Source organism: Meriones unguiculatus, chromosome 14, assembly GCF_030254825.1.
Source record: "Meriones unguiculatus strain TT.TT164.6M chromosome 14, Bangor_MerUng_6.1, whole genome shotgun sequence".
In the NCBI taxonomy this organism is placed as follows: domain Eukaryota; kingdom Metazoa; phylum Chordata; class Mammalia; order Rodentia; family Muridae; genus Meriones; species Meriones unguiculatus.
In genome coordinates, this window is record NC_083361.1 from 83,373,133 (window position 1) to 83,382,766 (window position 9,634).

Genomic DNA, 9,634 nt, shown 5'->3' on the forward strand with positions numbered 1-9,634 from the left:
CTGGGATAAGAAGATTGCCAGTTGAGGCAAACTTGCCTCAAAACATAAAAACAATGGATATAGTGAGATGACTCAGTGAGTTAAGGATCTTACTGCTAAGGCTGACGAGTTTAATCCCTGAAAACAAGGTGAAAAGAGAGAACCAAGTATTGTAACTTGTCCTCTGATGGGTGATACACACGTGCCCACATACACATGCACATACAATACATACATACATACATACATACATACATACACCCAAAGTCTAGATACTGTTGAATTTAAAATACAAATGATTATAAAATATAAAATGATCTTGGACTATAGCTCAATTTTAGAGCTTAGTCCTCACATTGAGGGGTCAGGGGAGGAAGGAAGGGCTAAGTTCCTATAAATACAAGAAATGTCCTTATAATAATACCAAATTATTGTATAGTAACAGATGGTAACTTCTGTGAAAAAAAATGCAGAAAAAGAGCGACTGAAAGAGTAATAGTGAAGGGTTTACTTAGAGGAAAGTTTTCTCTTATTATTTCAGCAAAAAAACATGAAGAAACTAAAGGAGTAAGCCATGAAATTTAGTCTCGTGCAATTGTTTCTAGGTATTGAGAATTTGATTTGATTTGTGCTTGTTGTGCCACAAGGAAAATCAAGGAGACTATTTTCCTCGAAGGAGTGAGGAGAAAGTAGCTAGAGTAAGGGGTAAGAGAGGGCCAGCCACTAAGTCTTGTAGGCCAGTATGAGAACTTGGCTTTTATTTTGCAGCATTAGAAAGGATTTCCACCTGGATAATAGTAAGAGGATACAGTTTGTGTTTGAAATGAGTCATGTCCGTTGCTTTAGGAAAGAGTGAGGGACTGATGTAATTAATAGTTCAGACAAGAGTGGTAGCGTGGGTGGGACTGGCGTGCAGGCGAGAAGTAGACTTGCAGAGTATCTTAAAGGACCAGCAAACAGGATGCATTAAACAGTAAAGAAAGTGACTCAGCAGTCACTATAGCCCGAATTGCTGAGAAAATCAGTTGCCTTTTGCATTAGTTACTTTTTTGCTGCTGTGAGTAAAGTACTGTGACCAATGCAATTTACAGAAGAAAAGAGTTTATTTGTGCTTATGGTTCCAAGGGGTAAGAGTTCATGATAGTAGGGAAGTAGCAGGTATCCAGTAGGAATAGATGCTAAGAGCTCCTATCTTGAACGACACTTGAACCAGAGAGAAGAAACTCATAGGGAAAAACCTTAAGCTCTGAAACTCCACCCCCAATGACATATTTCCTCCAAAAAGGCCTTGATGGCCAGTCAGTGGTGTGATGGGAATAGATGCCTAACTTGAATAAACCCAGAAGAGCAGGAAAGGAGAAAATTTAGATAGCATTTATAAATTATTTTTATCATCTTATATGAGCTTTGTTATGAAGGGTGACAGAAGTGGAACAGTATCTTGCAGAGTTGAGAAGGGGTAAGCTAAAAGTTGTATGTTAGCTCTTGGAAATGAATTAGGGTAATAGAGGAAAGCAGAGTCTAAAACAAAGATGCAACGAAGGTGGTGATTTTGATTGTGGACAAACTCGAAGTTATTTTGATTGCTTTTATTTTCTCATTTAATTCATCCTCCCATCTAGTGCAGGAATTCCCCTGTAAAGGATATCTATCTGCCCTTAACTACATTCTCATACCCCTCTTGGATAGCTCCAGTTGCTGGAAAATACTTCGTTATCTCAAAGTGAAAATTTCTTCTCTAATTTCTACCCTTTGGTCCCAGCCTTGCTCTCTAACTCCACATATAACACATCCTCCTCTGCCTCAGATAGGAATGTGAGCAGTGTGGTGTAATGGAAGTGAGACTGGGATTAGAGTCAGCACATGAACTCAGAACAGTAAGCGCAACTGGTATATAGTCTTATGTGTGAAATTGGGATACTCATCTTTGCCCTGCCTTTTACTCAGTTACTGTGGTCACTAAAAGTGAGACAATGCAGCCAGGTATGGTACATGCCTTTAATTCCAGCACTAGGAGGCAGAGGCAGAGGCAGGCAAATCTCTGAGTTCAAGGCCAGCCTGATCTACAGAGTCATTTTTTCAGGACAGCCAGGGCTACACAGAAACCCCATCTCAAAAAAACCAAAGCAATCAAAGGAACAAAAGAGAGAAAGGCAGACAGACAGACAGACACAGAGAGGAGAAGGAGAACCTTGTAATTAAAGAACTTAGTGTTTATAAAAGTTTACTATGTTTTTGTTTACTTCTGCTAAGAGTTGCTTCATGTTAGGGGCGGGGAGCAGCAGGGAGACAGTTGCTGCCTAACCAAATACAACTTTTATAGTCCTCGTTGGGTGACCGAGTTCAGTGAAGGTGTCTCCCAGCAGCTCAAGAGATGTTTAACTTCCGTGTTAAGGGAAGGATAAACCCTAAGGTGCGTAACACCTCATAAGGTCGCAAAGTGCTCTCCAAATGCACTCTCTTTCGCGTATATATAAAGCACTGTTTTATTAGCAAAGAAGTTATATGTTAGGTGCATATATATGGTCACATGGCCTTGAAATGTTAAAGTTGATCCTTAGGCTAGTATATTCTCTCCAGGGCACCATAGCTGCCTCATTGTGTCTTAGAGCATTCAACAACTGGGTGTATTCTTAGAGAACATGTCTTCAGAAAAAAAAAAAAAAAAAAAAGAGCCTCAGTGAGAACTCAGCATGATTCTGCATTTGTATTGCCAGGCCTTGTACCTCATTGCTACCAATGGGACTCCAGAGCTTCAGAACCCAGAGAAACTGTCAGCAATTTTCCGGGACTTTTTGAACCGTTGTCTTGAGATGGATGTGGAGAAGAGGGGTTCAGCTAAAGAGCTGCTGCAGGTAACTGTCCTTCTGCAGGGAGACTAATTGAAGTCAGCACTAAGCAGACCTTTCTCTCTCATCAATGGGTTGCTGGTTATAGGCTTCCCTCCTACTGTCTCACTTTGTATTTCTGGCTCCTTGACCTTCACTGTTGAGCCTTTGCTTAAAGTTGTCCTTTAGTTTCTTCTTCGGTCTATTTAAACCTTGCACATTTTCCTAGGCTCAACTCACAGTCTTTTTTTCTGAGCTCTTGAAGTTTTTGTTGTTGTCTTTCAGACATCTTTTATTTTGCCTGAATTAATCTGTCAGAGTTTGAGTCTTGAGAAGTAGCTCCCTGAGAAGTTTTATTTTGTACAAGTTACATTTTCCTGGGATGTTTACTTAGCTGCATTTTAAACATCTGTTTGTAATTGTTTAGAGCACTGGCCTATTCGGTATGGGATCTGGGTTCTGCCATATATAAGCCATTATTTGTAGGATCCTTTGGGCTGAAAAGGCTCCTTAAACGCATGATACAATATAGAATCCTTTTGCCTTCCATGTGATTTGTGCGCTGGAAGCCATAGGCATTGGGAAATATACTGATGCTATGCTAAGTCTGTGATTGTTGAAAACATTCTCAATTAGGTACCAAATTGTAGCTGTTGAAAGTGCCCTCTGGAGTTTTCTTCCTAATATAGCAATGTTACTAAATAAAAGTGCATTATGGCGAGTGACTTTATCATAAATCTGTACTAAACAGTAAGAAAACCTGTTTTTCATAGCAAGCCTGTGAGTTACAGGATTGGTTGTTCCCATTTTTGCAGGTGAGGAAATTGAGATGTAATGACTTTTGTGTGATTATACAGTTGGCGAGTAAAGAATGCAGGGCTTCAGCCTATCTCTTTAGCTCTCTTGAATATATGTTCTTGCTCACAGCTTCTAAGACTCAAAAAATGTCAGAGCTGGCCTGGAGAGAGGGCTTGGCAGTTAAGAGTACTGGCTGGGGCTGGAGAGCTGGCTTAGAGGTTAAGAGCATTGTCTGTTCTTCCAGAGGTCCTGAGTTCAATTCCCAGTAACCATATGGTGGCTCATAACCATCTACAATGAAATCTGGTGTCCTCTTCTGGCCTGCAGGCACACATGCAGGCAAAACAATGTATATATAATAAATAAATAAATCTTAAAAAAAAAAAAAAGAAAAGAAAAAAGTACTGGCTACTCTTCCAGAGGTCCTGATTTCAGTTCCCAGCAACCATATGGTGGCTGACAACCGTCTACACGGGGATCTGATGCCCTCGTCTGGCATGCAGGTATACTTGAAACTAAAACACTCATTAACTAACTAATTTTTTTAAAAAATGTCAGAGTTGGAAGCTTTATAGGACTTAGCTATTACTTTGTTGAAAGAAATGGAGGCTTCCTAGTTGAGTATCTGATGCTGCTGTTTTTTTGCTTAAGAAAGGTTAGAAAATGGGATCTCAACCCTAGCTCCTTAACTTAATAGTATTATCTGGTAAATGTTTAAAACTTAGACATTTTTTGGGTGTTGTTTATTTGTTTGTTTGTTTTTTGAGACAGGGTTTCTCTATGTGCCTTGAACTCACTCTGTAGACCAGGCTGGCCTTGAACTCATAGAGATCTGCCTGCCTCTGCCTCCCTGAATGCTGGCTTACAGGTATGCACTACTGTTCCTGGTTCAACTTTTCAGTATCTTAAGTCATCTGCTTCTCCTTTGAGAATATTCATTTGGACAGAAATATATAGGATGAGATGTTGGGCTTCATATCTCTAAGTGTTAGCCAACGTTATTCACAGTTCCTCTATGTATCTGTCTTTGTCCCAGTAAGAGTTCAATCAACTTTCAGCAAAGAATGTCACTGTATATGTCTCCATGTGTGTGTCTGTACACATATATACTAATACTAACTAACGGGATTATAAGAATGATAAAAGAATGAGATATGTTAAATAATTATAAACCTCACATTTGCTCACAAAAAGAAATTTAGCTCTGATTTTTATTATCAAATTGAGGAAACAGTCTATATGCTCAAGATAAATGTGTAAAAAAAAAAAAAACAATCCACCAGTTTAGGTAAGAGCTCTAAGTTATATAAAAATTGTTTGCTATAATATTTTCATATGGTATTTCTCTTAAATAATTGTTCTTTTATTGTTTATTTCATTATTTATTTAGTTATATAGGTTTTTTATTTTTTTTGAGACAAGGTTTCTCTGTGTAGCCTTGGCTGTCCTGGACTTGCTTTGTACACCAGGCTGGCCTCGAACTCACAGAGATCTCCATGCCTCTGCCTCTGGAAGTGCTGGGATTACAGGTGTGTGCTGCTGCATCTGGCTTAAATATATTTTTTTTTTAATTAAAAGTAGTTCACAGTGTACATTCCACTGAAAATAATTTTGGAATGTACCAAACTACTGAAGTCCTTACTGAAATTCTTAGCCTTGCTGGAGTCAAGGACTTAGAAGATTCTTAGTCAGGTATGGTACAGGCTTATAGCACCAGCTAATAGGCTAGGGCTGGAGTTTAGACACTAAAGAGCAGTATCTTCCCCAGAAATAATAGCTGCCCTGTTATTATAATGGTTTAACATTATGTAGGAACAAACAAAATCATACAAAATGAACTCTTTCTGTCTCACATCTTTCACTTGAGTGTTTAATAACCATGTCACTGTTCTGTATAGTGTCATGTAAGCAGAAAACTATTAATTCTTCCTTTGCTATTTTTACAGTTACTGTCTGTTACAAGTGAAACGTGTATACCTAGTCAGTGAGATAGCTTACTGGGTATGAGCACCTGCTGCCAAGTTTGACAACCTGAGGACAATTTCCTTGTACCCGTAAAGAGAAGTGATTCCTGCAAATTGTCCTTTGATCTACACACATACATACCCACACACATATAAAAAATAAATAAGTGAAATATTTTTTTCCTTCAGTTTGAGAATGATCTGGCACTGATGCCCATATTATCTTATAATGGTTACTAAGTAAGAATGTCAAGTGACAATTTTCTTTTTCCTTTTTCCTCCTCCTAGCATCAATTCCTGAAGATTGCCAAGCCCCTCTCCAGCCTCACTCCACTGATTGCTGCAGCAAAGGAGGCAACCAAGAACAATCACTGAAACCATGCTTACCCCAGCCTCATTGTGCCAAGCCTTCTATGAAATAAACACTTGTTTCGGGAACTCCGACCCCTGATGTCCTCCTCTCCTTGCCTTGCTTCTCCCATTTCCTGATCTAGTGCTCTCAGGACTTTGATTTTTAGAAACCATGTGTCTAGCACTGAAGAGAGCTGCAACTGGATAACTAATCCAGCAATGGCCATTTCTAAATGGCCTTCCAGTTCATGGGCATGGAGGGATGACTGTTGAGCAAGGGTTTACCCAAATAAACCTGTTTCTACGAAACAGAATCTCAACCATCCCATTCCTTACCCCCACAATCAATTCTTGACTGTATAAATTTATGGTTTCATAGCATTATCAATTTGCAATCAGTTGAAATTTCTTTAGTTCTTTCTTTCTGTGACCAAATTGCCCAAACACCTCATTGTATTTGAAAACTGTAACAGCTTTGGAATGCCATCGGGCCTGATACTCTGCCAGGGACATGAAGAGGCTCTATTTCCTGAACTGTGACCTTGGTGCAGCTGATCCTGACATGGGAGAACTACCATGTTTTTCTTTGTGTGTGCTTCTAGCAGCTGTTCGGGAGAACCATGATCCAGTAGTGTTCCCTGTGCTATTTCTAGTGAAATGGTCTTAGCTATGTAGCAGCTTTTGATTCCCTGCATCCCCTAGGCTGCTGCCTGCATTCTATCCTTATTTATAGCATTGAGAGATTTCCTAGAGCACATGCTGAGTAAGAGAAGTGTGAGAAGTCAGAGGGAAAGTGCAGCTACTTTTAGCATATGGCTGGGCTTCAGCACCTGTCCAGCTCTACTTGTGTGATATTTCAAGATCTCAGCTTCTGTTTCTACCTGGAATAAGAATCTGAAAGATGAACTCAGATTTTCTGGTAGCTTAACTATTTCAGCCAGAAGAAAAGGTCTTCAAACATGAGATGATGTGCTACTAGCAATAAGGGACCCTGTTTTTAAATGCATGACCAAGCTCTGTACAAGTGGACATGCTTACTCCAGGTGTTGGGATGTTTGCTACCTCCTGCTCTCCTTGTGGTCTTGGTTCTCCCACTGTGGTAGGATGCTTGGCCAGCATTGTGGCTTGTCATATCAGCCCCACTGACTACCTTGTCATGCTCAGAGGTCCTACTGCCTCAGCAGCACAAGTTTCTATTTCCTTCAATAAAAGGAGATGAAAATATTCCACATGGAGTGTGTCTCTTTTTACTCTCCTTTTCTGGAGGGCAGTGGCCCGCCCTCCTCATGAAGTAATGATTCTCACGGACCATTTTAAAGTAAGTTGCAGATAGGATGCCGCTTTACTAGAGACTTGACTTTAGAGACTTCCATCAGTAGTCTTTTGTTTCTGTCTTAGGGATTTATTGCTGTGAAGAGACACCATGACCATGGCAACTCTTATAAAGGAAAACTTTCAATTGGGACTGGCTTACATTTCAAAGGTTTAGTCCAGTCATGGTGGGAAGCATGGCAGCACACAGGCAGACATGATGTCTTGGACAAGGAGCTAAGAGTTCTATATCTTGATTTACAGGCAGCAGAAGGAGACTGTATCACACTAGCCAGACTTGAGCTTGGTCGTCAAAGCCCACCCCCGGTGACCCAACAAAACCACACCTACTTTAACAAGGCCTCACCTCTAATAGTGCCACTCCCAATTACCAAGCATTCAATGGGGTCCACTCCTATTAAACCACTGCACTTTCTAAAAACATTTTAAGTTTAGATGTGCATTAAAAGAACTTGACAAAAATAAAACAACAACAAAATGTGTTGTTTAAAGAATAATTATAACACACATGTATTTAGTGCCCATGTAAGAAATGTCATACTTGTACACTAAAACTGTCTCCATCTTGCCATTTCCTCATTCCCTAATGCCAGCCCCGACTCCAGGTGGTAGCAGCTGTCATGCTTAGGTGAAATCATATGTGTCTATACTTTAACAATATACAAATACATTACACAGCAGCTCGTTCTGCCAAGTTGGTTCTTTCGGGATTGTTTTTTAGAACTGTGTTTGTATGTAGGTCTAGCCTAAGAACTCAGAGTCCTGAGGCTAGGCAGATCAGTATTCCATTTTAGTTAAGATAAGCATAAAGTCAACTGAGTTGAAAGAGCTCTAAGAAGACCAATGCAACAACACTTTTTGCTCAGGCTATCTGTCCCGTGTGGTCAAAGTGTTGGAGGCTGTGGCTTGTGTGGTGCTTAAGAGTCCTCTCCCAGGCTCACTGGTGCGTGGTAGAATAGACTTCTACTATAGAGGGCAAACATCTAGAGTGGTGGTTCTCAACCTTCCTAACACTACAACCCTCTAATACAGTTAGTTCCTCATGTTCTGACCCCCAACTATAAAATTATTTTCATTGTCACAATATTGTAGTTTTGCTACTGTTGTGAATAATAGTGGAAATACCTGTTTTCTGATGGTCTTAGGAAAACTGAAAAGGGTCATTTGACCCTGATTGGGTCGCAACCCACAGGTTGAGAACCACTGATCTAGAAGAACCAAGTAGCATATTGTAACTGAACTCAATTGAGTGTTTCATTTTGGCTCACCCACAATGTCCTTGGATAAACTACTGAAATCATCTTATCTTCAACTTCCAGATCTGTAAAGTATGTATAATAATAGTATCTACCTCTTAAATTTCTGAGGAAATAAAATAGTTTATGTGGAGCATTTGGTACAATCCCCCGGACATGACAAATGCAGTCCTATTTTGTAATGCTTGAAGTGACCTGGTTTATCAGGAGACTTTATGGTAACTCTGACTCTCACCGGACTAAAATAAGAACCTTACATAAGAATCTATATCTGGGAATCTAAGTTGTACTTTAACATTTGGTCAATACTGGTTTCTAATCGTGAAATCAACAATCACTTAAGCACTGGTAAAAACTTGTATCTAGCTAGGTGTGGTAGTGAAGGTCTGTGATTCCAGCCCTTGGGAGAACAACTGCAGGACAACTGGCAGGGCTGCATTATGCTATTTGTCTCAAAAACCAGACCAAAATAATAGCAAGCGTTATTATGATCAAGGCTGCTTGTCAAGACTGTTAAAAAAGCAGAAAAATAAAACCAAACCTCTTCTTTTCCTGGTGAGTTGCTAAGTGATGAAACACCCAACAGTATTTCATATCTCTTTTAGACTTGGAGTTCAGGTTTGTTTTTTATTAGGGTTGTGTTAAAAGCAAAGGGTTGATTTTAATGTCCTTTCATTTGAAAGGAAATTGGGAGCTTGGAGAGTTGGCTCAGCAGTTAAGAGCTCTTGCAGAGGACCTAACTTTGGTCCCCAGCACCCGGATCTGACTCCTTCTTTTGGTGTCCGTAGGGCCTCACATGTAGCATACACCCACATAGACATACACATAAAAAATAAAAGGAGATTCAGATGCCAGAAAGATGCTCAGCAGATAAAGGCATTTAGGCAGCCTAATGACTTGAGTTCCGATGCACATACACTAAAATTGAAAAGGAATAAAAAATATTTTTCTTTTAATAGAAGGATCCCTTGTCAAACAAACCTATGCATGCTTTACAAATAAAGTACTTAACAAAAGCTTTGTCCATGTTTTGGGCTTGATGCATTGCTGCCGGATGGTTGACAAGGGTCTGGCATCAAGCCTCAGCATGCTGCCAAAAAAAAGACATCAGAAGCTGGCACAAGAC

General features: G+C 39.8%; 1 protein-coding gene across 5 annotated transcripts in view; it reads left to right on the forward strand.

Annotated features, from left to right (window-relative positions):
* The window catches only part of Pak1 (p21 (RAC1) activated kinase 1), a 125,186-nt gene extending 118,042 nt beyond the window's left edge, over window positions 1–7,144 (forward strand). For all 5 annotated transcript variants that reach the window (XM_021634801.2, XM_060367606.1, XM_021634803.2 and 2 more), the window contains exons 14-15: window positions 2,697–2,834; window positions 5,858–7,144. In XM_021634801.2, coding sequence (XP_021490476.1) covers window positions 2,697–2,834; window positions 5,858–5,944 — 225 coding nt within the window. In that variant the 3' untranslated portion in view covers window positions 5,945–7,144. The remainder of the gene's footprint in view (window positions 1–2,696; window positions 2,835–5,857) is intronic.
* Window positions 7,145–9,634: the final 2,490 nt, after the last annotated feature.